The sequence below is a fragment of the Wickerhamomyces anomalus genome (genome assembly GCF_001661255.1).
Source record: "Wickerhamomyces anomalus NRRL Y-366-8 unplaced genomic scaffold WICANscaffold_2, whole genome shotgun sequence".
Taxonomy (NCBI): Eukaryota; Fungi; Ascomycota; class Saccharomycetes; order Phaffomycetales; family Wickerhamomycetaceae; genus Hansenula; species Hansenula anomala.
The window spans coordinates 1,497,927-1,524,892 of NW_017567111.1; the positions used below are offsets into that span (position 1 = coordinate 1,497,927).

The following is a 26,966-nucleotide window of genomic DNA, read 5'->3' on the forward strand; positions in this document are numbered from 1 at the left end:
TAATAGTGTCCGATGTCAAAAATGAAATTCGCGACGCCAAAATCTTCGAGATGAAAAAATCAGACGCGTATGCATCAACTATATCGAATCAATTTGAACTGAACATAGATCATCAAACCACGTAATGTCAGATAATTCATTGAAGCTTGAATTGCCTTGGTATGTGTATCTCTCAATGGGGGTGGCTATTCAGTTACTAACAGGAAATTAGGGTTGAAAAATACCGTCCACAAAAATTAGATGATGTTACAGGAAATATAGAGACGATATCACGCTTAAAATTAATAGCACAAGATGGTAATATGCCACATTTAATCATTTCAGGTCTTCCAGGTATTGGTAAAACTACCTCAATCCATTGTCTTGCCCACGAATTGCTTGGTGAAGCCTATTCAAATGCCGTTTTAGAACTTAATGCTTCTGATGATAGAGGTATCGATGTTGTTCGTAATAAGATAAAACAATTTGCACAAAAGAAAGTATCATTACCAGAAGGGAGACACAAAATCATTATATTGGATGAAGCTGATTCAATGACACCTGGTGCTCAACAAGCATTAAGAAGAACCATGGAGATTTATTCAAATACAACTAGATTTGCATTTGCTTGTAATGTGTCAAATAAGATTATTGAGCCTTTACAATCTCGTTGTGCCATTTTGCGTTATACAAAATTAAGTGATGAAGAAGTTTTGAAAAGATTATTGGAGATAATCAAGTTTGAAAAAGTGGAATACTCTAATGATGGTCTTGAAGCTTTAATATTTACAGCTGAAGGTGATATGAGACAAGCTATAAATAATTTACAAAGTACTGTTGCAGGTTTTGGATTTGTCAATGGTGAAAATGTTTTCAAGATTGTGGATAGTCCTCATCCTTTGATTATCAAGAAAATGATTTTAAGTGTTGTCAATGGTGATATAGATCAAAGTTTGGAATTACTGAAAGGATTATGGGATAAAGGTTACTCTGCAATTGATATTGCTTCCACAAGTTTCAAAGTTGTTAAAAACTTGGACGAAATTGACGAGAGTGATAGATTAGAAATAATGAAGGAAATTGGGATCACTCATATGAGAGTTTTAGAAGGTGTTGGATCTTATTTACAACTAAATGCATTGATAGCCAGAATTGCAGCATTAAAATATTGAACAAAGGGAAAATAAATGTAAAATAATGACTTCATAACTGATTCCTTTTTGTAGTTTATAAGATGAACTTCCATAATTCCTCTTACACCCGGACACCTCGATCTCTACGAGTTCGCGAATTCCTTACTGTCAAAGATTCATGATTTCACTGCTCAAACAAATTATTCGTTGGACAAAAACAACAACCTTTGGAAACATAGTTCAATTCCAAACTCAGAGCTATTTAATTGTTATTCAGTTCAACTCAATCATGTCTGAATCAACAATTGTCTCTAATGTGTCTGTCCAAGTGATTGATGAAGATAAGGTATTCCAGTATGTTTATTTTAAGCGTGTTGCGCTATGTTGTAAGCCTGATCTGACAATATAAAAACAGGAATGATCAAATCAAGAAATACTTGAAATCAGTTATCAAACAAGATCTTGGACTTGACTATCATGTTATCTCAGTCTTTGGATCCCAATCAACTGGTAAATCAACATTGTTGAATAAGCTTTTCCACACAAAGTTTGATGTCATGAATGAAGCTCAAAGACAACAGACCACAAAAGGTATTTGGTTAGGGTATTCTCCAGAGATTGAAACCAACAAAACTGAATCAGTAGAGAAGCTACATCAAGAACATGTCTTTGTTATGGATGTTGAAGGTTCAGATGGTAGGGAAAGGGGTGAAGATCAAGATTTTGAACGTAAAGCTGCATTGTTTGCTTTATCAACATCAGAAGTTCTCATTGTCAATATCTGGGAACACCAAGTTGGTTTGTATCAAGGTGCTAATATGGGATTATTGAAGACTGTCTTTGAAGTGAATTTATCACTTTTTGGTAATAAATCTCATAAAGTTTTGTTGCTGTTTGTTATCAGAGATCATGTTGGTGCTACACCTTTATCCAATCTATCAAACACTTTGACAGCTGATTTAGAAAAAATGTGGGATAGCATAAATAAACCAAAGAATGTCAGTCCTGATGTCAAGCTCTCTGATTATTTTGATCTTGAATTTACAGCGCTTGCTCATAAACTTTTACAACCTGAGAAATTTGAATCTGATGTCCGTGATTTAGGCGATAGATTTTCCGATAAACAAAGAAAAGATTACCTATTCAAGAATGATTATCGTCAAAATTTCCCAATCGATGGTTGGACTGTCTATGCTGAAAGATGCTGGGAACAAATTCAATCAAACAAAGATCTTGATTTACCTACACAGCAAATATTGGTTGCAAGATTTAGATGTGACGAAATTTTAAAAGAAGCCTTGGAAGCTTTTGATGCAGAGTTTTCAGAAATCTCGAAGCATTTTGACTTTTCCAAACTTGAAGGTAGTCAATTAGCTAACCACTTCAGTTCCCTTTTGACATTAGCATTAACTGCATATGATACACAAGCATCTCACTATAACAAAGCAGTCTATGAATCCAAAAGAAAAGGTTTAACCTCTGATGTGAACTTGAGATTACAAAATGTCTTTAGAGAGTACATCAAACAATTAAAAAAATCACAAATTGAAACATTTACAAAAACATTTACTGATAAGAACAACAAAGCACCATTTTTGGAAAAATCTATTCAGGCGAGACAAGCTGCGCTAACAAACTTCACGACTCAAATGGAACCTGTGAAGAAAGTTGATCCCGAATTTTTTGATTACCAAGCCGATCTTGAAGAATTCTCTGGAGAACTTGATGAACAGTTAGTCAAAGTCAGACAAACAGAAGTTGATAACTTGGTAAATCGGGTGAACAAAAAGATCAATCCGATCATTAAAAACAAGTCATTGGAGATTTTTGGTACCCCTGATGAACAATTATGGGACAAAGTTTTGGATAATTTCAAGTCAACCTTAAATAATGCTTTAGCTAGATATAAGAAGGATGATGATACATATGATTTCAAAATTGGATCAGATCCGGAACTCAATGATGAAATAGCATTCAGAATTAAAAAATCAGCATGGGTTTCATTTGATCAATTTATTCATGAATACTTGAGAGAAGAAAATGTTGTTGCAGTCTTAAAACGTCAATTTGATGACGCTTTTGCTTATGATAAAGATGGTGTTCCAAGAACCTGGAAAAATGAAACTGAAATTTCATTAGCATATCGTGAAGCCACTGAGTTCTCATTGGGTACATTACCTTTATTCTCAATTGCAAAATTGTCAAATGGAACAGAAATCATTCCAGATATCCCTGTTACAGATGAAGATGACGAGGATGAAGAAGAACCTCACACTTTTGCTCACCTCTTGAACTCTACTGATCAACTCAAAATTAAAAAGAGTTTCTTGAAACAAGCAGAAATTAGTTACCGTGATGCTAATCGTTCTATTGTCTCAAACATTGCAAGAATTCCACCATTCATGTATGTTCTATTGATAGTTCTTGGCTGGAACGAATTCATGGCTGTTGTTCGTAACCCATTGTTATTAATGTTGGTCTTATTAATTGGTGTTGCTGTCATCTTCATCCACTCAATGAACTTATGGGGACCTGTCAATACAGCTACAAACATTTTTATTGGTCAAGCAAAATCATCATTAAGAAATATTCTTCTTGATGAACCAGGTCCTGCCAGAGTTGCTGCTCAAAGACAGCAACAAGCATCTGAAACTGAAGAAAGTTATGAACTCGATGATTTATCAAATAAAAAGGAAGATTGATTATATCTCAAATAAAAAACACATTGATGTCTACAATTTTGTTATATGTAAGCATATTGAACCGTATGATTTGACAGCTTCGCGACTTTTTACTCCGCGAATTTCAAAAATTTGTGACAAAAGCGTGTGCGTACGATTTTTTGATTTTTCCACCTTGATCAAGTAACAAGTAACCAGCCATTTGATCTTTGACCTACAGCAGCCTGCCATCCCATAGAATTGAGTAAAGCTGGTGATTCAAAAGATCAGAAAATTTTCCCTTTTCCAAAAATTCATAAATGACAAGCTGAAGGAATTGAAAAGGCTGGTGATATAAACAGAAAGCCCTCTTACAAGATTTGGTATCATGAACTTACCTAGAAAATGGAATGTGTTGAACTTGAATTCGGACAAAAAGTATTATTACGGTGTTGATTTTGCAATTGAAAGTTGGCATTACAGCCTTTATGTTACAGACTTTTCAAATGTTTGGATTTGTGATGTTGATGAGGAAAGATTACATATCAAAGCACTTCAAAATGGTATAGAGCAGGACTCTATTGGAAGTGTTTATCAGACTTTGATAACTTCTTTTGAAAACAACTTTAGCGGTGAAGATACAGAGACAAAAATTCATATGGATGAGTCAAAAGTTGATAAGGGTGTTCCTCTGGAATTGAAGTTGAATATGGTGAAGAGTTACAGCAATGCAAAGTTGAATTGGAACTTTGATCTTGTAATATTACCTGACTCAAGTGCAATCACTATTTTGAAAAATCTCATATTTCATTTATCAACTGTTATTTTCTCATTGAACGAATATAAAGACGACTTGGTGAGATTAATTGAGCATAAAGATAGTGCTATCAGGTTCTTAGGAGAGACTGTTGAAGGAATGAATGGCGGTAATATTATATCAAAATGGGCCCCACAAAATTCTGCTAACGCAAGGGTGATTAGATCTTTTGAAAAGAATAGATTTGATCATTTATGGAAGGAAAAGAGAATGCCTCAGATTGAAGATCAATATATCTGGGATATTCTTCAAGCAAATACTTTAAATTCATCTTGGACTTATGGTACCTCATTTCAGGACCAAAAGACAAACAATAACCCACCAGAGAAAGAAGAGAGAAAGCCAATAAACAATACTCTTGGAGGTGGGGCTGATGAAGACGATTTTGAAGAGTTAGCAAGTCATTCTGATGATTTTGAAGAAGAACATCAGAGAGGAATGGACTCGCTTTCTATAGATGAGGAAAATACAAAGTCACCAGGGAGAAACTCGCCGAAGAAAGAAAGTGATACAGATACTGGATCATCAAGCGAGAATTCAAAAAACACTAGCAAACAAGCGTCAGCATCAAATACACCAAGCCCTACTAAACAAGAGAATCCATCAAAAGAAGCATCTTCGCCATCAAAAAGTCCATCAAGTTCTAAAGAGTCTATGAAGAAAGAGACTCAAACAAAGCCGAAAAGACATTTTGGTGCAATGAGCCGCAAAAGGAAGGTCCACCATTCTGGATTCTCTCCTATCAAAGCTCAAAAGCAGTTCCATAGTAAAGATTAGCTAACAAATACCCCTATAAAACTTAGAAAATATATCTAAGTCATGTCATTAAATGTAGTATGCTATATATATCATTGATGAGCTTTGCTTATATTCTCCCATCTTTCAATGATCTTGTCTAATGCTGAATTCTGTTGGCTATCCCTTTTACTGTAGAGCGCTTTCAGAACATTACTCCAGTATGATACGAATTGATCAAGGGAGAATTCAGTCTTTGGTAGGTCATAATTAATTGGGAATTTCTTCTTCCCTTGTCTTTTATATGGATAAAAGTCCCTGTTGAAGTATTCTGTAAAGACTGTCATCCAATATTTAATTAAAGAATTTGCTGAATCTCGAAGAGTAGCAATTTCTGATTTCTCATAACCAATCAACTCCAAATCATCACCGTACTCTTCATACATACAGTGATCAATTGCATCTAATACTAAAATCTGAACTTCTCTGTGAATAAGCCTTACTGCCTCATCAAAATCATCAATTGTAATCAAGTGGTTATCTTTACTTGTCTCACTTATTTTTGGTGTTCCATATTGATCATGTTGTTCTATTTCTATTTCATAATCACTATAATGGTCATCATCCATCATTTCTGCATCCGGGTAGTTATCAATATGTGAATTCTTGACATGATCCTCTGTTGGTTTTTCAGCTACTGATTCTGTTGATCCATTAGTTTTGTTCTCGACAAATGATATTTTAGCTATAAGTTCTGCAGACATTCCCTTTCTATAAGACACCGTGAGTATATCATTTGTGAGTGCTTTGGTACAAAGGTTCTTGTCATTCGATAGTAAAATCACCAATGCCTTTTGTTTTTGATGGAAGTACAGACAACAATCTAATATAGCATCATCCTTTCTAGCATCATAGTCCAACACTTCTTTGAGCTTTTGGCCACGAACAGAAGAGTCTGATTCAGCAAATCTCTTATAGATCCAATCATTTGCCCATCTAGCGAGGTGTCCAATTGTTGTGCCATCAACTGAATCATCTGGTTTCTTTTTGGAGAGTTTCAAGCCATCAAGCTCTCGTATAACAGTTGTAGGAATGATAATTTGATGGTGATATTTCTTATGAAGCATTGTCAATTCATCCAAGATATCAAGATGCGAAATGATAAAGTTGGTATCAATTACCATTATGGTATCTTTGTTTGGTTTTTCCTCTGGTGTTAAATCTCTCTCAGATTGGGCTAAAAGGTCTGTGGGAAGAGTTGGAGAAGGTCCCCATGACTCTGAAGCATTTCTCTTATCGAGCACATAGTCAGTCACCAGCTGAACCTCATTCTCGTCATCCATACCTAACATTGGGATGTCACCGTCATGATCAAAGTTCTCGTTGTGATCTATGGCATTGTTTACTCTTGATTCAAGCTTAATGGCACCGATTGGTCGCTGGCTTCTTGGTTTCCCTGTTGTTATAACCTTTTTTCTATCAGACGAGGAAAGCCCTTCGCTTGAATAAATTGAAGGCAGCGCAGACATTAAAGCGACGTTTCTTATCCCAAATCAAGTGTTCAATGCCTTGAGCTTCAGATTAATTTACCAAATTTTATCTCCGGTATTTATTTTCAACATTGACAGAAAAATGTACAGATCACATTTTCGAAAGATCGAGCACTTAATACAAAATGTAATTAATTACTTAGATCACAAAACCAATGCTACATAGTTCTCAAATTCAAACATATAAATATATATTACATGAACTCATTAATTAAAACCAACCTTTTTTAAAACCCCAAAACCCAAAAAAGAAAATCAAAGTGAAACCTCAAGCTGTTAGCTATCAGTTACTTAAGTTCATAAGGATGGATTTCTGAAAACAAATGCCATTACACTCTTGGTATTATTTCAATGCAAAAAACTCAAATGTAAGAAGCATCCTTATAAAGTATATCACTTGGATAAAAAAACACAACGCAACAAAATGAACCTAATAATTATAATTCTTAATCTTTATTCATTGTCTTGAATTTATTTTTTAGATTTGGAAGCTTTCTTTTCAGCTTTTTGTTCTTTTTCAGCTTGTTCTTTTAAAACTCTTTTAACAATTTTTTGTTCTTCAATTAAGAAAGCTCTAACAACTCTTTCTTTAACACAGTTGGCACATCTTGAACCACCATAAGCTCTTGAAACAGTTTTGTGAGTTTTAGAAACTTGAGCGTATTCTCTTGGACGTAAAGCTGAAATACCAGCTAAAGCAATACCACAGTCACCACATTTTGGTCTAGTACCTGATTTTTTAACATGTTGAGCACGTAAAACACCACCTGGAGTTTTAACAACTTTGATTTTGTTAGAACGGGTGTTGTATGGGTTTCTTCTTCTGTAGGTAACTCTTTGAGCCATTGTTGATATGTGTTGTCTTTGTTTTGTTGAGTTGGTCACTTTATAATATAGATTCAACTTTTCAGACTTTACTTTTCAATATTTTGACCAAATTGATCTCTGCCATTTTTATGCGTGCGTAACTTACCGTTTTAGTGCGAAATTTATACCGGGACACATACTTCTAATATTGGTGTTCGGATGTAGTGCCATTTTGGAAGAAATCTGTGACTGCTGCTCACGTGAGTAGGGCTTACAAGGTCAATAAATTCCCTATGTACAACGCTACAAGATATTAAATTAAGAACTGGTTCTAATAAAACAAATGTACATTTAGTTCATTACTTCTGAAAATGTGTGTAGCAACTGAGCCAATGAAAAAATGTTGTGGATTTTCTTTTTGGTTGTGATTGTAAATTTCCTTAACGTAAACGTCTAGCTTCACGTTCAGATTCCATTAATGATAAGATATCGTTTTCACGGACTGGACCCTGTAGTAATTGGTTAGTTATTCTATTCCTTTTGATAAAGTTTAAAGTGATAACACAATCAATATAACTTACTTTAACGTTTCTGACAATAGTTCTTGATGAATCATCAATGAATTCAACTCTGACTTGGGTAACACCACCACGAGAACCGGTACGGCCTAAAACTTTTTTAACTCTAGCAAGGGTGACTTGGGTTTTGGTATCCTGAAATAGTTGTTAGTTATTGATTCTATGTTGTGTATTGTGATTGAGAATAGAGTCGTGTGTATAAGAGGAACGAACAGTACCAATTTTGTTGAAAATACCGTCTGAATGTCACACAAAATATGACGAGCTATTGTTGGTGCTTCTCTTTTTCTCTTATTCACTCTTTGAACCTTTTTGCTGATATATTGCTTGATTTTGACTAGTACTGAAATGCTTTCCTCTTCCTCTAGTGTCAAACTCCTCAAAATAAATATTTGAACTCATCAAACAAACATGATCGTTCCTCTCATTCTCTAATCACAACTTTAACGTGAACTATCACTTACCATCTTGTTATAATTTCTGGTATAGCTAGCTCTCTTTCAAAAGTGAAAAGAAAATTGAAAAATCCGATTTTCAATAATTTTCAACACAACTCAAAGGGAAGAAAAAAAAAACTAGTTTGATGTTGCACCAAACAAAAGTTTCAAAAACACTACAGAACAGATTCGCGAAATACTTAAGCCATAATATTCAACCAAACACTAATGTACAACTTATACAACAGTATCCTGCAATTGGATTAGCTAGATGCTGGTCTATTTCTTTGAAGCAATGGTACCAAACTTTTTCTGTTTAATATAATCAGTTAATTCTTTCTCTGGCAAATTCAACAACCCTTTAACATCTGTAATGAATCCACACATTTCATCAACATCACTTTGGAAACTATCCCTCAATTCATTAAACAAAGTTTCATATTTTGATGTTAGGTCAGTCATGACCTTCTTGTTGATTTCATCATTGATGATATGGATTTTTTTAACTAACTGATTGGAAAAACTAGTGATTGACTCAAATATTTGTCTCTGAAGTGTATTTGTATAAGCTTCAGACAAAATTGTATCAGCAGCTATTGGTGCAGTGAAAGCAGACGACATCAGAGAGAAATGTTGCTCCAAGTTTGTTTGAGGCCTGTGTGTTTGAGCAGCAGGCGTCGAAGCATGTGTGTCTGTTTGAGTTTTATCTTTATCTTTTAAATCAATCAATCTCGTGCTTTCCATAACAGGATGATTTTTATCAAAAGCAACACCTTTTGGAGCATCTGGCTTTGCAAAAATAGCCGACATGGATTTATCTGACTTCTCAGGGGCGTTCACTTTGGAGCTTTTATTGACAGTTTTGAAAGTGTCTTGAGCTTTAGGTTTCGAAGGTAATGCATTGACCAGTTTAATCTCTGTGACTGGTTCAACTTCAACGGCTTCACTTTGCTTTTTCTTTCCTCTTGTCACTCTTGGAGCTGCTTTAGTAGCCACTACCTTCTTTACTGCCTTTGACGTTGTGACCTTTCCTTTCTTGAGTGATGGCTTCTTTTCAATGTATTCAACATCACTTTCTACCTCAGGATCTTTAGCTCTTGTTCTGCCTCTTTTCACAGGTTTCTTTTCAGTCTCCTTATCAATCTTCTTAGCAATCTTCTTTTCAATCCTCTTCCCAACATTTGTTTCAACTTTGCCCATATTCTTATTTTCCGTGACACCTGGAGCTTCATGTTCACTATTGATCAATGCCTTTGAAAGTGCTCTTGTTCTAGCTCTTTCATGAGCACTTGCCATTGGTGACGTCAGCGGCAAGAATGAACCGCCATGTTGATCAATTGAATCAAGGGAAGATGGGATGTCTTTAACAGGATCAACGCCACTTTTATTGAACTTTTCAAGTTTATCGTTAACCTTAGATTTCACTTCTGTCTTCTTCTTTGGTTCATTCTTCTTCCCAGTGCGTTTCTTATCAATCGAGTTTATCTGGTTAGTCAAACACTTCATAGCTTTGGATCTGTACTTTTTATTCACGGTACTTGTTGCTTGTGGATTATTCAAGGTGACATCAGGATCTGATTCAAAATCCCAGATATCACTTTTCTGTGTAGCTTTTGCTGGTTTAGAATCCTCTGGTTGGTTACTCTCCACAACGACATCTGAAGGACCTCTATCAACTGGTGGATTATGAAATGTTTCAAACGCTTGATCAAGACTATCTGGGACTTGTTGATAACCGTCATCAGAGAACAGATCTGGTTCTTGAGGGTTAACCATCTTTGAACCTTTATCAACACTCTCAGAAACAATAACAGAGACAGCTCTTCCTAGTTTCTTTGACACACTTGTATCCTTAGTTGTATTAATAGGCGATCCAAATAGTGACTCAGTCTCGTCAATTATTCCTGAATTAGAAACCTCATTGTTCATAGCTGAAGGTTCTATAATTTCATCATTTTGAGAGGGGCCATCATAAATATCTTCATCATAGTCCATGTCACCAAACCCACCACTCAATGCGATAAAGTCTTGCACCACACTTATTTTCCGAGGAGTCGATAAAGTGATTTGACCAGCAAAATCTTGATATTTTGACATAAACCCCTTACAAGTTTTCTCAGAATCAAAAGTTAGAACAATGACAGTAGACTCAGAACTATCGATATTGATCAATGCCTTTTTAGCTGCCCTAGCAAGATTGAAACGAGCTTGATTACCAACACTTTGTAAATTTCTAATATTTGATAAATCAAACTGAATTGGTGCTGCAAAGTCATTATGCTCCACTAGTGTGATCAAATATTTTGATGTTAATTGGCAATAACTTGCACCCGACTTCAACCCAGTGCCAAAGGAAAAGGATTTAAATTTAAAGATTGAAGGATCAAATTTAGTCAATTGTAAAAATTTGAGACATGTTGGATCATTTGCATAAGCATTTTCAGGGAATTTTTCATATAATTCAGGGTTTTGTTTGAAAATTAAAGAAACCAAAGCATCATCCTCTAATTGAGAAACCAATTCAACCAAGTAGCTTGACGTTGTAAAGTTCTTGACATGTGATAAAACAGCAAGTAATTCTTCATGAACTTTTGATAAGCTTTTGATACAAGGCGATCTTAAACTCGGATAGTCTTGGATCATTATACAAAGCAAGCAAGTGGCCTATCAGACTGTTAGTTTTACTTTGACTGCTGATTGACCATGGTACTTACCTTCCAGCTATTTTCATCCTCTTTTAAAATTTGCTCAATCAACAAGTCCAATAACTCATATTGATCAAAAGTAGCACCATAATCTAAGATATTCTATCGGCATTAGTAAAAATGCACATTAACAAACATTCTATTACTCACAATCAAATGAAACCAAAAGCTATCATCATCCTTCATAAAATTGACACCAATCTTCAAAATTATTTCAAATATTTTTGGATTAATCTTGTTATGAATTGAATCAAGAAACCTATTAAATGATAGTCTAAACTTGTCATTAACCACGTTTGCACCATCACTGATAAAAGCTATGAACTTCTTCCTCTTTTCTGCAGTAATTCTACACCTTGAAGTTAGTAAACACAGCTCCACACAACATGGCGGTTAATCCATCTATTGACACAATTTGAACAAGGTATAAGATTACATTTTGGCAAATTCTCCTAGTTTCCCATTAGAGCACAACTGTGATAGATCCTCCAAGATCGTGATATAGTACTGAATTGACTCCTTCACCATCGTTTTCCACCCTTTTGTCTTTTGGATCACTGACGCGTTTGTTTAACAATAGGAAAATTAAATTCAAAGCGCCTCTTTTTTTATACAGCTATTTGACATTCTGTCAAAACAACGTGTCACTAATTTCTTGAACTGAACGGCAAATAGAAAAAAAAATTTGAACGATGTCAACAGTCTTGTACTTCCTGTTCAATACGTAAACCTTTGTGCACTCAATTATGTCATCTACTGAAGATTTAAGTGCCTTATTTAACAAGTTGGGTCTTGAAGATGTCAAGATCAAAGAAATCTTGAAAAACAAGAAAGTTTCCAATTCATTTGAATCAATTTTAAAAGAGTCTTCAAATATTGAATATCCTTTAGATAAGACCAAGAGATTATTATTACATCAATTAGCTATTCTATCAAAAGGTGAAACCATCCCAAACCGTTCATTAATCACTGAAGGTATTTTGAATGATGAATTAAACACTTCACAAAGAGTTGATGAAGCATTCAAATACGTTAAAGCTAATGGTGAGTCATCAACTAAAGAAGAATTAAACAAAGTTAGTGGTGTTGGTATTGTTGTTACTGAAGATCAAGTTAAAAATGAAGTTAGAAATTACATTCAAGCTAATAAATCTGAAATTGAAGAGAAAAGATATCAATTTTTACCAAAAATCTTGGCTAATGTTCGTACAATTCCTGAATTAAAATGGGCAAATCCAAGTTTATTCAAACCTATTATTGATGAAGAATTATTAAAATTATTAGGTCCAAAAGATGAACGTGATGTTGTCAAGAAGGAAAAAAAATCCAAAAAACCAGCAGCAAATACCACAACTTCAAAAGATACAAAGAAAACTGAAGAACCTGTTAGATCAATGTTTACTGAAGGTTTCCTTGGAGATCTACATAAAGTTGGTGAAAATCCTCAAAAATACCCAGAATTAATGGTTGAACATTTAAAAGCATGTCAAAACCGTGTTCAAACTCGTTTCCCACCTGAACCTAATGGTTTTTTACATATTGGACATTCTAAAGCCATTTTAGTTAATTTTGGTTATGCCAAACATAATGATGGTGTTTGTTATTTAAGATATGATGATACAAATCCTGAAGCTGAGGAAGATGTTTATTTCAAGAGTATTTTGAAGATGGTTAATTGGTTAGGTTTCAAACCATGGAAGATCACATATTCATCAGATTATTTTGATAAATTGTATGAATTAGCTGAACAATTGATCAAAAACGATCTAGCATATGTTTGTCATGATACCGCTGAGGAAATTAAAAGAAGTCGTGGTATTAAAGAAGATGGTACACCAGGTGGTGAAAGAATTCCATCAAAAGATCGTAATAGACCAGTTGAAGAAAGTTTAGCAGAATTTAGAAAAATGAGAGATGGTGCTTATAAGCCAGGTGAAGCCACATTAAGAATGAAGCAAGATTTATCATCACCAAATCCTCAAATGTGGGATCTTATCGCTTATAGAGTGTTGAATGCAGAACATCCAAGAACTGGAGATAAATGGAAAATTTATCCAACTTATGATTTCACACACTGTTTGGTTGATTCATTTGAAAATATCACACATAGTTTATGTACTACTGAATTTTATCTATCAAGAGAAAGTTATGAATGGTTATGTGATGCATTACACGTTTATAGACCTGCACAAAGAGAATATGGTCGTTTGAATATCACAGGTACTGTTTTATCCAAGAGAAAGATTGCTAAATTAGTCAATGAACATTATGTTCGTGGTTGGGATGATCCAAGATTATTTACATTAGAAGCTATTAAACGTCGTGGTGTCCCACCAGGTGCAATTTTAACATTTATTAATACATTGGGTGTCACTACAAGTACAACTAATATTCAAGTTACAAGATTTGAAAGTTCAATTCGTAAATTCTTGGAAGATACTGTTCCAAGATTGATGTTAATTTTAGATCCAATTGAAATTGTTATTGATAATGTTGATGATGATTTTGAATTAACTGTGGAAATCCCATATAAACCTGGTAATGATAAATTTGGTTCAAGAAAAGTTACATTTGTTAAAACCATTTATATCGATAGATCTGATTTTAGTGAAGATGAAACAGATTCTGAATTTTTCAGATTAAAACCAAATCAACCAGTTGGTTTATTAAAAATCCCTCATAATATTAGTTTCAAAAATTATGAAAAGGATTCAAATGGTGCAATCACTAAAATCCATGTTAATTATGATGATCATGTTGTTAAAAAACCTAAAACTTTTATTCAATGGATTCCAAAATCTGCTAAACATAATTCACCAGTTAAGATTAGTGAAACAAGAGTTTATAATCAATTATTTAATAGTGAAAATCCTTCAAGTCACCCAGATGGATTCTTAAAAGATATTAATCCAAACAGTGAAGAAGTGTTTAAAAACTCAATTGTGGAATCAAATTTCCAACAAGTTGTTTCAAAATCACCATGGAATGTTGTTGATGAAAGTAATAAAGAATTTAATGTTGTTGAAGATAAGGAAACTTCAGGACCTGAAATTGTTAGATTCCAAGCATTAAGAGTTGGTTATTTTGCATTAGATAAAGATTCTACAGATGATAAGATTGTCTTGAACAGAATTGTCAGCTTGAAAGAGTCAAGTAAATAGATTTAATTTATGTGCACTTTGATTATGTCATCCTTGTAAGTTTTATTTAACCGGTCGGCGGCTATAATAACCGATTTGAGCAAGCGTTTGGAAATGGTTTCGCGAAAGTTGTTGAAAGTTGAAAGAAATTGAAGGGCTTTGACTTTAACCTACAGTACACTATCGTTAACGTATGGGCTGTTTTAAGAGGCTTTGTAACGTTCTTGATGTTTTAATGCGTTTATACATGTGATTTTAGTGCACAATGATTTAATTTTAGAGTGTATCATTACAAAAGAATTCTGAAGAATAGGTTGTGGAATAACCAAATAGTTACATAGCAAATTGCTGGTATTGTTGCTTAACCAAAAAAGAGGTATATAAACAGGTTTTATCATCATACCGCTTAAACCGTTACTTCTTCAATAAACAGGATAAAGTAATTACAATGTCAGAAGAATCATCAACACCATTTTCTAAACAAAGAGTCCTAGTTTTAGGAGCAACTGGATATATTGGAGGTGAAATTTTATTCAAATTGCTCAAATTACCAGAATTTCACAACTTTGAAATATCTACAATTACAAGAAGTTCAGAGAGTGCCTCAGAATTATCAAAATTAACTCAGAATCGTGTCAATACGATAGTTGGTTCACTAGATGATTCTTCATTATTAGAGGAACATTTATCAAATTCAGATGTTGTTATTAATGCAGCAGATGTTGATAATGTAAATGTGGGTAAAAGCATTGCCAAAATTGCAAGTAAAGTTGAACATCCATTTTTAATTTTACATACATCTGGAACTTCAGTCTTGGGAGATGAAATATCTGCCACAAAGGGACCAAGTGATAAAGTTTATTCAGATTTGAAAGATAATAAAGAAATCACCAATTTACCAGAAACTCAACCACACAGACCAGTTGATAAAATCATATTATCAATCCAAGATTCGAATCCAAAATGGGTCAAGACTGTTTTAATTTCACCACCAACTATATTTGGGTTGAATGAAGGTTATATCCATAGAGAATCTGTTCAAATTCCATTATTGATTGAGTTATCAATCAAGAACAAGCAAGCCTTCACAACTTATTCCGGTGATTATAAATGGTCGCATGTTCATATTGATGATTTAGCAGATTTGTATATTATTTTGTTGAGAAACTTGTTAATCAATGGCGGTAAAGATATCAAGACCGGTAAAGAAGGTTACTACTTTGCAGAAGTTGGTGTTCATTATTGGAAGGATATAAGTTCAAGAATTGCAAGATTGTTAAAAGAGCATAAAGTCCTTGATAATGATTCAGTTGCACAATTGGAACCTAAAGATATCAGAAAATTAGCTGATGGGTTTGAATTCGCTCCTTTACTCTGGGGAACCAATGCAGTGTCCAAAGCTGAGTTGGGTAGAGAATATGGATGGGAACCAAAATTCACTACAGCTGATTTATTACATGATATTGAAGCTAGTGTTGATCGAGCAGTTGAGAGATTAGGTAATTGATTATGTAAAAATAATAATATAATTTATTTCTATGGCCTGAAGTTGATGCAAGATTGTTGTAGATGTGTCTGTGAACTCGGTAAGGCTACAGTTAAGAAAAGCGGATGTGCCGTTAAATGAGGTTACAAGCTATAAGTGTATAATCACAGAGATGGCAGGAGGATATGGAATCAATAGTTCATAATCATGTGCTGGTACAAAAGATACAGATCTAATTGAATCACTTCAGGAGTCGAGATTATGTCCATGTCGCGAAGATGAGTATTGCTCATAACATGGCAGATCTGAGTGATTGATAAAGAAATACACGATAGATGAACGGTGTGGACTGTGATCAAGACACTAGTGGAAGTAGTCATGGAACATCAATAGTGTTCCTACGAAGTGAAGGAATGGGATATAAGCGAAAGATCCAAAGGTACTTCATTGCAAATATTATCATTAATGTCAAGTGATGGTAATTAGCTTCCTAATGTCTCTGTTTTCTCCAGATTCTTGACCTGTTTAAAGCATTAATTTAGCCCAAAGGGGTCTAATTTCCATCCATATTTTGTATTTAATTCTCCTTGTTCCTTCATTTTGTTGTGTAGCTGCCCACTTTCCAACACTTGTTTCGCTCATGCTCCCCAACTAGCCTCTGGCCATGGGGCACGCCCTCCCAGCGCATTGGCTCATTTCTGCGCGTGTTTTGGGCTGGAGTGAGACAGGATACATACACACAAGCACCTGGTGATAATAATTAATTATAGGTTAATCTACATAGTTATCTTCCTTTCCTTTATGAATTGTATGCTCATTTCCATGTCCATCTCTATTTCATTCCTTCCCCTTTGGGCAACATTTTGTTTTTTTTAACGAGACGTGAAGTGAAAATTTGATGAGAGAAAAAAAAAACTCTAATTCTTGCTGCTGCAGGCCAGCGTGTGGGACGGAGAGCGCAGCGGTGAGCATATGATCAAACAGAGGCATGGTAATTTTATAAAAGATCCTTTGTTTCCAACAAATTTTCACACCTTTTGCAACCATCTGTTTCCAATACACCACAAGACTATCATCATCCAGAGTAAAGATCCATTAGGGGGGCTTTTTGTATCTTATTCCACACCATCCATCTTCATCCCATACTTCAAATCATTATCCTCTTCTTTACACTGCTCTGCTTTTTTCCTATTTTTTTTTGTGTGAAATCTGCTTATCAATAGATCAAAGGAAGGAAATACCATATAAAAACATAACTAATATCACCAACCAACACATCATAGAACAAGAATAATGGAAAGATCCAGGGAAACTGCTGGATCAGTTCCCAATGAGAGATCTTCTGGCTATAACGCGCTAACTAGAGAAAAACTATTCCTACTAAACTTGGAAAACAACAATATGAAAAACATGAAACAACATCAAGAACAGCGACTCTCCATCATCAACAACCCTTACAACAGCTACACAACAACTCCAGAACTATCAAACTCCTCATCTTCATCCTCATTAAACTCCTCTGAGTCTGATCCGGCTATAACTGGTCATGATCATTTTTACAAGTTTTATAATAACGGTTCAGATTCATCAATAGCCACCGTTGTGCAAAAAAAATTATCATCAACTCATTCAAATTCTACTCTCAACTTACAAAACTTGGATTCACATCAAGAACCAGTTGAAAAACCACAATTGGAACATGATGAAATGATTGTTGATGTTCCTGTTATTACCGCGTCATCCACAGCAACAACAACTGATGATGATCTATCAACAACTTCTGAAGACCAAATGACTATACCAAGATCATTAAAATCTTCATTAAAATTACCAAGTTTGAAAAGATCAAAATCTTTACCATCTACAAAGACTGTTAGATTCTCAACTGATTTGACAAAAGTTAAAACTTTTAATGAATATGCTAAACCAAGTTCCATTTCATTAGAGAATTCTCCTGATCAATCACCTCCTTATTATTCAAATACTAATGGTCGTGCTTATTTTGATTTAAAAGAGGATTTATTTACAAATCAATCAACACCATGGTTTGATCAATCAAGTTCAAGTTCTGAAGAGGAAGATGATGAAGAGGATAATTACTTCTACAAGACTCCATCAAGTATTTCACAAAACAAATGGAAGCTAAAGTCAATGAATTTTGATTTGTTTAGACAATCAGATCCTCAATCTTATGTTAAATTGGTTTCTTTAAATATTTCAAAAGATTCAATTGTTGGTTTAGTTCAAGTTTTAAACATTTCATTTGAAAAACAAGTTGAAGTTAAATTTACCGTGGATTGTTGGAATTCAATTTATATTGTTAATGCTTCATTTGATCGTTCATTGAATTCATCAAGAGATCAATTTAGATTTGAAATTAATTTGAATAATTCATTATTGATCAATTCCAAAAGATCAAAGAATCAGCCTATAAATATTGAATTATGTGTTAAATATTCTTCATCGAATCAAGCTGTTTTTTATGATAACAACAATGGTTCAAACTTTAAGTTCCAAATGGTTTCAAATAAGCAACATAGATATTCATCAAATGTTAAAAGAAGTTCACAACGTCCAACTTATTCTACATTACCATCTGTTTCTTCAACTGCATATGATGATAATTTTGCATCAGCTATCTTGTCATCTCCAGATTATTATTCATCAAATGAAAATTATACAACTTCAAGATATTTCCCTGATAATACTGATTATTTCAATACAAAATTTCAAGGCTCAAATTTCCAATCTACAAACAATCACTCCTCAATTCCAAGTTGGTCAAAGAACTATGCAAGTACTTCATCATCAAACACTTCATCTACAGTTTCATCAATTTCATCAAACATTTCAACAACTTCAAACTCATCAAATGAAACAATAAAAGCTTCAAATAATAATAATGAATCTTTAAACAATTTGAATGCTCAATCTTTGGAAAAATCAAGACAACATTATAATGAATTTTTAAAAAAGTATTGTTTTTTCAAAAGTGATGATAAAAAGGATCATGAATCTATTTTCATTAGATGATTCCACCCAATATGGTTGCAAAGTGATGTTTTTTTGCAATCATGTTATGTCACAATTGTACAATAATTCATTTATTTGGTTTTACAGTTTTCATTTAACAACATCATTAAAACAATAAAAAAAAATTGCTTTTCAATTCATTTCATAAAAAGTCCAGCTTTCGTTTGGTTTTCAATCTGTTTTTTATTTTGGTTTTCATTAATTTTGCTTTTGTCAAAAGTATTCAAGAAAAAGCTGGTCTTTTTGCATAAAACAGACAGTTAAAAATCATTTCATCAAATATATAGATGAACTACATCTATCCAAGTCCCCATCACCCCCCTTACTTTACTCTATGGAAGTATTAAAATATATCATAGTCAATCAAAATCACTACATAGTGAAGAAAAAGAAATCATTAAACTTGGCTTTAATCATTGCCATTATTCTATTTATTTATTTTGGGTTTTTTTATACATCATTCAATTATTTGGCTACCTTATACAACGCCATTCACCAGGGTTATTTTTGCTAGAATTATAAATCAAAGAGGTTATATATTATATTGATCATAAGGTTTTTTACAAAACTTGTGATGATCAATTTTTTTTTCAATTCAATCGTTATTTTCTTGTTTAATTATTTTGCTTTTATTAATTATTGTTATCCAGACATCATCATCATTTAGTTGATCAAGTCTTTCTTTTTTTTTATCAAAGTTCCATTCTGTCTAATATTCAAAGTCATCGTTGTCAAAGTCAATTATGTGATTTATGATCATGTTACAGTCTATACATTTTTTGTTTTTGCGTTTCACTATTTTTTTGCTGTGTTTTCTATCTTTTGTTGAACTTTATATACTATTAATATAATAATACGCATTGGTATATCTATCTAGATAGTAGTATAAGTAATCAGCTAGTCAATCATCAAACTTCAGCTATTGTGTTGAAGTTCGATCGGACATAAAAGGACCATCGATATACATTACAAAGGGCCCAGCTCATCATGATCTCACCAAAATTTTAACACATCAAGCTTATGACGCGTATCAATTCAATCTCCACTTATAATGCAACCAAAATTTCACCATCTTTGAAATTTAAAACCCATGTATTCACATTTGTATTTGACGGCTCACAAAAATCCATACACTCACTCATGATTTCACCCACTTCATTCCAAGGATCACTCTTCTCCAGAGTCATATCATGATTCAAACTTGATGATTTCGTACCTTGTTCATCTTTGAAAATATCTGTGCTTTGCGAGGATCGGCAAGGAAAAAAACTTCAGTCGCGTAAAAAGTTTAGAATTTCCTGATTTTGACAAGTTTTTCGGCGCGGGATCCGAAGATCTTTTTTTTTGTTGGGAAACTTTTTTACGAAATCTAGATTTTGACAGGTGACAAGCAAAAGGTCTTGTACAACAAAGGGTTTTTATGGCTTTGAAGACAAGATTGGGCATGGTGATGGGGGTGGATGATTGAGGAATCATTGGGGTGTTGGGTTTAAAAAAGGTTAGAATAGAAGTGTAGGTGTATTCCTGAGTTAGCTGAGTGGTTGTCTACAGCCTGCTTGTATAAGTCCCTCTGAAACAATTGGGTTGCTAAAAAAACTTTTTTATGGTGTCCAGTGTCCACTGTCGATCTCGATGTTATCAGGAAGATACGTGCGCTGATACCTGAGAGATTTTGGCAAAGTAGCTGGTGTGTTTGGTTATACCAAGTTCCAACAAAGTGGCATGTGATACTGGATTCGTGATTGTAAACATAGTTCTGTCCGTATTAATTCTGGCTGAAAGTTAATTTTACTAGTCAAAACTTTAACTAGCAGCTAGTTAACAAGTACATATTGTTGAACTAATGTTCTGGCATTGAACACATTTATATAATAATAATATATGTTATGTTCATGAGTTGTCAGGGGGCTCATGAGAAAGCTTTTGGATTGATACTTGAACCATATTGATAAATTAGATGAGTTCAGTTCAATATATTAATAATTGAGTCGCATAGCTGCTGGCTTGTTGAGTTCTTATATCCATATTACGAACAAGTTTACTTTGCATTCCATATTCATGAGCGCTTGTGCTTTTAACTTGGTTACGAAAAATGGTTGATGTGTCAATGAGGTTCTCTTTCAGGGCTGCTGTTGGGTGAACATTTAGTCGTTTACAACAGGTGTCTCAAAAATTTATTATATTTGTGATTATCTGTCAATTTTATCGGGTCAGCAATAAACTATTTTGAGACAGAGATACTGTAGAACTGCTACACCAAATTGAACACACTACTCATAGTTAATATCAACATCATCACATCAAACATTTTATTACTCAATTATTAAACATCACTGAAACACCACACAATCTTGAATCATGATAAATGACCTCTATAATTGGTCACTGTATAGTCTATATGAACAAACGCTCTTTCAATATTAACAATTGGTAGTGCTTCTAAAGTGTATTGCAAAGCTTCTGCAAGATCATGACTATCTCTTATACTCAAATTTGAATCTAAAATTAAATCAACTTCAACATTTAAAGAATCACCAACGTGATAACAATTGAGTGTTTTAATTTTATGAATCTTTTCTGCAAATCTTGAACACAGATACAAAATAACTCTTTGGTCATCTATATCAGCTGATTTCCCTGTTAGATGAATGATATGCTCAAAACATGTATAGCTCCATTGCACCACGATATAAATTGATAATAATAGAGCACCTAAGGGATCAAACCAATATAATTGGAAATAATAACCAAGAACTGGCATAATAATGGAAAATGTGTTGAAAACAACATCAACTAGTGCATCTTGAGCTAAAGCTGCGACAGAGGATGACTTAATTGATTTACACCAAAAATAACAAACAACTTTAACCAGAATAGTAACAACCATAATAACAGTTGAAGTAAAGCCAATAGCAACGATCTCCCCAGCTTCAGGAGGATATATCAATCTTTGTATTGATTCAATACCAATTTGTAAAAAGGAAATGATTATAATTATTGAAAAAATTAAGACACCAATAGGTTCTAATCTTGCTCTTCCTATTGGGAATCTTTTTGGATTTTTAGTATTTGCCAATTTGTTTGAAAAATAAATGATTAATGTTGAAAGGAAATCCAATGCAGAATCAATAACAGAGGCCACAATAGATATAGATGATGTTAAAACAGCAACGACAACTTTCCCCAATAATAAGGCGATATTTGCAGCAAAATTAACAAGAATTGCGAAATTAATCAAGGCAATCTCATCAGCTTTATTATAACCCAACAATAAACCTGTTTCAAGATCAATATTACCAGGAACTGCACTATCTTTTCTATGCAGTGGAGTGGTTGGTGGTTCAATGTCATCATCTTCATGCTCAATTGATCCATAAGTTTCATTAGGAATTGGTCTATGAACTTCTCCGTGGTCATTTCTATCACTGTAATTTCTAATCATATTGATTTGAATTCCACTATCTAATAATTTATCAACTTCCTGGTATTTTTCAATTAATTCATTTTGATCTTCATAAAAATTTCTCAATTTTCTATTCTTTAACGCTTTCAGTTCATCATCAGTTTTGTAACTTTCACTCCAATCAAAATATCTTCCAATGTGACCTATTAAACTCAAATGTCTCAGTTCTTGAACAGTATCTAATCTTGAAGATTTTTCAATATAGTTTAACAATTTGTCATTCTCTTTAGATAGATTCAATGAAGAACCTAATCCTAAGAAACTTGGCCTTCTGTTTCCCCAGTTGTGTGAATCGGCCGAATTAACTCTTTCATTTGTTTTGATTCTTTTCAACAATGGAGACCCACCATCGTCATTATCATTATACTCATGTAAAGCGTGATAACTGTGTTGATGAATGTTGTTTTGGTTTTTGGTTTTACCATCATTTGGGTCAATTGAATAATGAGGTTTTGGGGTGGACTCATCACCAGCACCAACCACCGAATTTGAATTGTGATCACCTTTGGACATCTCAGTTGAAGTAGCAAATGGTTAGCCAGTAAGCCGCCTTTCTTTATCGAGACAGTAGAGCTTTTAACCGCCAGGAAAGAAGAACAGAAGGTAAAATATTCTTTGTGCTGCCCTTTTTTTGAAGCTACTTCAAACTCAATTGTGTTTTTTTTGCGCTGGAAAATGAATTTTTCGCAACGTGCCCTAAAATGGATTTTCGCAATTACCCATTTCGCGCATTGCGGAAAAACTATTTGTGCCAAAAGTATGTCGTAACTTGATAGTGAACTTCATTCTTTTTTAATGTCCTTGGTTAGAGAGTGTTGAAGTAAGATTGTTCATTGCAAATGGTCCCTTAAATCATAATCAAATAACTCAAACCTTTCCTGAAAAAAAGTAGAAAAATAATATCTGATCTAATTTTCAAGTGGTTACCCAAAATGGATTCTCTTGTGCAAATTGGCGACTTCGACTTGACTTTTTTAGACTTTTGGGGGCTGTGTGTGTAGGTGAAAGTGTCTGCTGTGAATGGAGGAATAAATGTAAGCGTAGCTTAATTCCTACAAAAGAATTTCAGCTCATAAGCTGTGTAACTAAGAAGCATTTTGAGGTCAGCTTGAATAAATTCTGATTGGGCTGTGAAAGTTGGGCTTACAGGTACAGTGAGTCTATCGCGAAGAATGTTCACCATTTCAATCATATTTGGCCGTGCTCAACAACACAATTCATCAAGCGGCCCGGGAAATGAAGCTACAGGACCTTCCTGATGAACTATTATTCCAAATATGCAATCAATTGAGCATTAATGATTTGATATCATTTGTAAAAGTTCCAGAATTCGGTTCAAGAACCCAAAGTTTTTACAAATTTTATTATGATGAAGCATCAACAAAAAGACTAGCCGAACATTTACAACAGAATTGTTCATTCGCAATTTATTGGCCTGGTGGCTTTCCAATAATAGATAACTCAAAAGCATGGATGAACCATATCTTACTAGATAGTCCAGGTCGGTCAACAATTAAGAGGGCGGAGAGAATCTCAAGAAGGCTTCCAACTATGATTACGGTGGTTTCAAAGCATTTATCAAGAGAATTAATTCCTCGATTAACTCCATTGACTAGGTCACTTACTTTCTTGAATGTCTTGGAAATCGATGAAGATGGCATTGAATATTTCAATCCACAAGTTCTGGTAAAAGGTAAATATTCTCAGGTAGAATATAGCCAAAAAAACGGTCGCGAAGATTTATTCTCTGTTTTCAACAACCATTAGAGGTTTCCACTAAAGACAAGTACGTCGTGGCAACATGAAGTTTCAAGAACTTCCACATGAAATACTGTTCCAAATATGCAATAATTTGAATCTGATTGACTTTGCTGCTTTTTCACAAGTTTCAGAACTTGCTTCAAGAACTCATTGGTTTTTCAAATTTTATCATGATGAATCAGAAGAAGCAAAACCAATGGCGGTTCAATTACAACAGCGTTGTCCGTTTAAAATTGAGTCTCTTTATGATTTCCCAGAGGATGGAGTTACAGGAGCTTTAATGATACATATCTTAGCAGGTAACCCTAGTGATGAAATGCTAGAGAGAATGGAAAACATAAAAAAGTCAGTTCCAAATGTGATTACAGCGATTCCAGATTGGTTGGACTCTTCAATATTCACTTCAATTCTTGAATATTGTCCAATGACTAAACTAGTCAGCATTATGAATGTTCTTAGTGCCCAAATTTCTCATGCCGAGTGGAAGATTGACCCTCAAATTTTTGAATTCCCAAAGCTTGAGCAATTGGAGCTTCAAGATGTTAGATCCATTAATAATACAAAGTTCCAATTACCAATGGTTAAGGAAATTGACATTCTTTGCGGTATAAAACAACTACCAATTTTACAAAACCTCCTGACAGTTATAAACATTTGGAGCTATTGAGGTCGGATCTATTTACTTCGATGGAGAGTTTTACTATAGATAGTGTACCACTTGGTAATTGCTCAACAATCTCTTTGAACTTACAAAATCAACTTGATACAAAGGCTGTCGGAATTTTGAAAAATCTTGTGTTACCAAATGTTCAAAATTTAAAATTGACAAGTTTTTATTCATTTGTTAATATAGATGCTCCAGAACTTGAGGTGTTAGATCTATCCATTCGTTATAATAAGCCATTCATTTTTCAAAATTTCAATGCACCAAAGTTGTTAAGGATAACAACACATTTCCCTTTTGACACTAACGATGAAGAAGAAGAACAACTACATTTTGAAAAATTTGAAAATGTTCATTTTCCAAAATTACAAGAGTTTCAAAGATTAAATGAATCATTACTTGATTCTGCAGGAGATTTTAGCTTTGAAGAATTACAAATAATTAAGTGTAATGGAAATTTTCGGTTATGGGTTGGAAGGTTTAATCCTTTAGTTTTAAAAAAATTGGAGTTGGGTTGTACATATTGGCTACATGAAACTACCTACAAACAATACCGAGCACATCATTCAGCTTTATGCGAATATGATTCATTTCCATTACTTGAAGACTTGCAAATATGTTTCAGGCCATATCCTTTAGCTTTTTTTGATTTGCCTTTTGCTTTCAATCTTCCAAAACTCACTCATTTATTCTTACAAAACGTTGAGGGTGTAACAGGTGAAACGTTGAATCAATTGTTTTTGAATAGTCCGAAACTCAGTGGTATTTGCATATCTTTAGTACCTGAAGAACATATAAAGATAGATGGAGTAAACTCTGATAGTATGGAGAGCCTAAGCTTAAGCATTGAAAGAACCACAGATAATCACTTATCAAACTGTTTGTTTGAGCTTACCAATTGTCATTTTCCAAAGCTATCGAAACTTTCTCTATTCATGCTTGATGATATGTCTGTGAACATTGATAATATTATTACACCTTGTTTGAAAAAATTTCGTTCTAGTGATTTTTTTATGGAAAGTATTAATTTCTCCAAAATGAATACACCATGCATTGAAGATATCTTCTTTGACGGTTTTGCATCTGAGATTGAATTGGGAGATATAGAAAATGTGAAAAGGTTGGGTATAAGCTCTTTTGACAAGCTTAGTTATACAAAAGAGCCATTAGAGCTTAAATATTTAAGGTTACCATCAAGTGAAGAAATTGAACACAAAGGAAGTAAAAAAGCTTGTGAACGACTACATGAAATCAAATCAAGGTCACCTTCATGATTGATAGATCTCAATCTCTATCTGTACGGTTTATTAACCCTGGAAAAGGACCTCGCTGATACTTCCAAGTGTGTAGCTGCTCATGATTCATGGAGTTGAAATTTTTGTGGAGTTGATGAGGAGTCAACTGACTCGCGACTCATCTTGAAATGATTGTCTACAAAACAGACGTCATGATTAAATAGATTTGAAGGCACTTTGAAGTTTGAAATGAGTCCTTAATATTGTACTTTGGTACCTCTATGTCTAGTGTACTAATTCTATAATGTACTACGTAGATTGTGGGGGTTTCAGCTCACTTTCTGCGGTTGAACCTGTTCAAAATTATTTAAGCTGATATCAAGTGTGAAACCTTGAAACAACATGAAATCAAAAGATTGTACATAGCTTATACTTCTTTGTAGCCAATTGAAGAAGCCTGCCGAAAGGTATGTACCGCATTGTAGTTCTAGGTCAATTCGAATTGAAGCTACCTTGCTTTCTATAAAGTTGATTGTTTTGATTTGATTTCCAACTCTTGAACTTGGTGCAACATCAACTACCAATCTTGGAAGATGAGGAATATCCAGGATGAATTTAAAGACTATGAAATAGACTATCAGATAGACTAACTGTTAAATTAAGCTGAGCAAGAGCTAAGAGTGGTGAACCCGGTGAGCCTTGGCTGGAAAAGCAAAACAATAACAAAAGGAACGATTTGAAGAAAACATCAACATTTTGCCCAACTTGTACCAAAAGCTTACA

General features: G+C 33.9%; 12 protein-coding genes across 12 annotated transcripts; 7 read left to right on the forward strand and 5 right to left on the reverse strand.

The window, feature by feature from the left end:
- Positions 1-124: 124 nt before the first annotated feature.
- RFC4 (replication factor C subunit 4) lies at positions 125-1,467 on the forward strand (the record flags this gene model as incomplete). The annotated part of the gene is made up of 2 exons (XM_019186697.1): positions 125-159; positions 212-1,467. The coding sequence occupies 2 exons, from the start codon at positions 125-127 to the stop codon at positions 1,149-1,151; spliced, it is 975 nt and encodes a 324-aa protein (XP_019040405.1). The 3' UTR covers positions 1,152-1,467.
- On the forward strand, positions 1,402-3,814 carry SEY1 (dynamin-like GTPase SEY1; the record flags this gene model as incomplete). The annotated part of the gene is made up of 2 exons (XM_019185536.1): positions 1,402-1,466; positions 1,528-3,814. The coding sequence occupies 2 exons, from the start codon at positions 1,402-1,404 to the stop codon at positions 3,812-3,814; spliced, it is 2,352 nt and encodes a 783-aa protein (XP_019040406.1).
- Positions 3,815-4,703: 889 nt separating this feature from the next.
- Positions 4,704-5,378, forward strand: WICANDRAFT_90531 (uncharacterized protein). The gene has a single exon (XM_019186239.1). The coding sequence runs from the start codon at positions 4,800-4,802 to the stop codon at positions 5,364-5,366; it is 567 nt and encodes a 188-aa protein (XP_019040407.1). The 5' UTR covers positions 4,704-4,799; the 3' UTR covers positions 5,367-5,378.
- Positions 5,379-5,603: 225 nt separating this feature from the next.
- Positions 5,604-6,912, reverse strand: SWT1 (mRNA-processing endoribonuclease; the record flags this gene model as incomplete). Its single annotated transcript, XM_019186240.1, has 1 exon — positions 5,604-6,912. A coding segment is annotated over exon 1 (973 nt), but the record flags the coding sequence as incomplete, so codon positions are not given.
- A 433-nt stretch (positions 6,913-7,345) lies between these two features.
- WICANDRAFT_61764 (60S ribosomal protein eL34) lies at positions 7,346-7,720 on the reverse strand (the record flags this gene model as incomplete). Its single annotated transcript, XM_019183242.1, has 1 exon — positions 7,346-7,720. One exon carries the CDS (start codon positions 7,718-7,720, stop codon positions 7,346-7,348), a length of 375 nt encoding a protein of 124 aa, XP_019040409.1.
- Positions 7,721-8,121: 401 nt separating this feature from the next.
- On the reverse strand, positions 8,122-8,397 carry RPS28A (40S ribosomal protein eS28; the record flags this gene model as incomplete). Its single annotated transcript, XM_019181437.1, has 2 exons — positions 8,122-8,190; positions 8,263-8,397. Coding segments are annotated over 2 exons (204 nt in total), but the record flags the coding sequence as incomplete, so codon positions are not given.
- A 504-nt stretch (positions 8,398-8,901) lies between these two features.
- Positions 8,902-11,929, reverse strand: RED1 (Red1p; the record flags this gene model as incomplete). Its single annotated transcript, XM_019180411.1, has 4 exons — positions 8,902-11,360; positions 11,411-11,503; positions 11,552-11,750; positions 11,838-11,929. The coding sequence occupies 4 exons, from the start codon at positions 11,927-11,929 to the stop codon at positions 8,976-8,978; spliced, it is 2,769 nt and encodes a 922-aa protein (XP_019040411.1). The 3' UTR covers positions 8,902-8,975.
- Positions 11,930-12,147: 218 nt separating this feature from the next.
- On the forward strand, positions 12,148-14,562 carry GLN4 (glutamine--tRNA ligase; the record flags this gene model as incomplete). The annotated part of the gene is made up of 1 exon (XM_019183243.1): positions 12,148-14,562. One exon carries the CDS (start codon positions 12,148-12,150, stop codon positions 14,560-14,562), a length of 2,415 nt encoding a protein of 804 aa, XP_019040412.1.
- Positions 14,563-14,989: 427 nt separating this feature from the next.
- WICANDRAFT_83407 (NAD-dependent epimerase/dehydratase family protein) lies at positions 14,990-16,048 on the forward strand (the record flags this gene model as incomplete). The annotated part of the gene is made up of 1 exon (XM_019185537.1): positions 14,990-16,048. The coding sequence occupies one exon, from the start codon at positions 14,990-14,992 to the stop codon at positions 16,046-16,048; it is 1,059 nt and encodes a 352-aa protein (XP_019040413.1).
- Positions 16,049-17,320: 1,272 nt separating this feature from the next.
- Positions 17,321-19,060, forward strand: WICANDRAFT_83408 (carbohydrate-binding module family 21 protein; the record flags this gene model as incomplete). Its single annotated transcript, XM_019185538.1, has 1 exon — positions 17,321-19,060. One exon carries the CDS (start codon positions 17,321-17,323, stop codon positions 19,058-19,060), a length of 1,740 nt encoding a protein of 579 aa, XP_019040414.1.
- A 1,927-nt stretch (positions 19,061-20,987) lies between these two features.
- On the reverse strand, positions 20,988-23,310 carry WICANDRAFT_90549 (cation diffusion facilitator family transporter). The gene has a single exon (XM_019186241.1). It carries the CDS (start codon positions 23,034-23,036, stop codon positions 21,417-21,419), a length of 1,620 nt encoding a protein of 539 aa, XP_019040415.1. The 5' UTR covers positions 23,037-23,310; the 3' UTR covers positions 20,988-21,416.
- On the forward strand, positions 23,311-26,222 carry WICANDRAFT_67812 (uncharacterized protein; the record flags this gene model as incomplete). The annotated part of the gene is made up of 3 exons (XM_019184100.1): positions 23,311-24,216; positions 24,311-24,848; positions 24,929-26,222. Exons 1-3 carry the CDS (start codon positions 23,760-23,762, stop codon positions 26,220-26,222), a joined length of 2,289 nt encoding a protein of 762 aa, XP_019040416.1. The 5' UTR covers positions 23,311-23,759.
- Between the last annotated feature and the right edge of the window lie 744 nt (positions 26,223-26,966).

What these genes read in the sequence shown, in the direction of transcription:
- WICANDRAFT_90531 (XM_019186239.1), top strand. Translation starts at nt 4,800, where the DNA reads ATGCCTCAGATTGAAGATCAATATATCTGGGATATTCTTCAAGCAAAT.
- WICANDRAFT_90549 (XM_019186241.1), bottom strand. Translation starts at nt 23,036, where the DNA reads ATGTCCAAAGGTGATCACAATTCAAATTCGGTGGTTGGTGCTGGTGAT.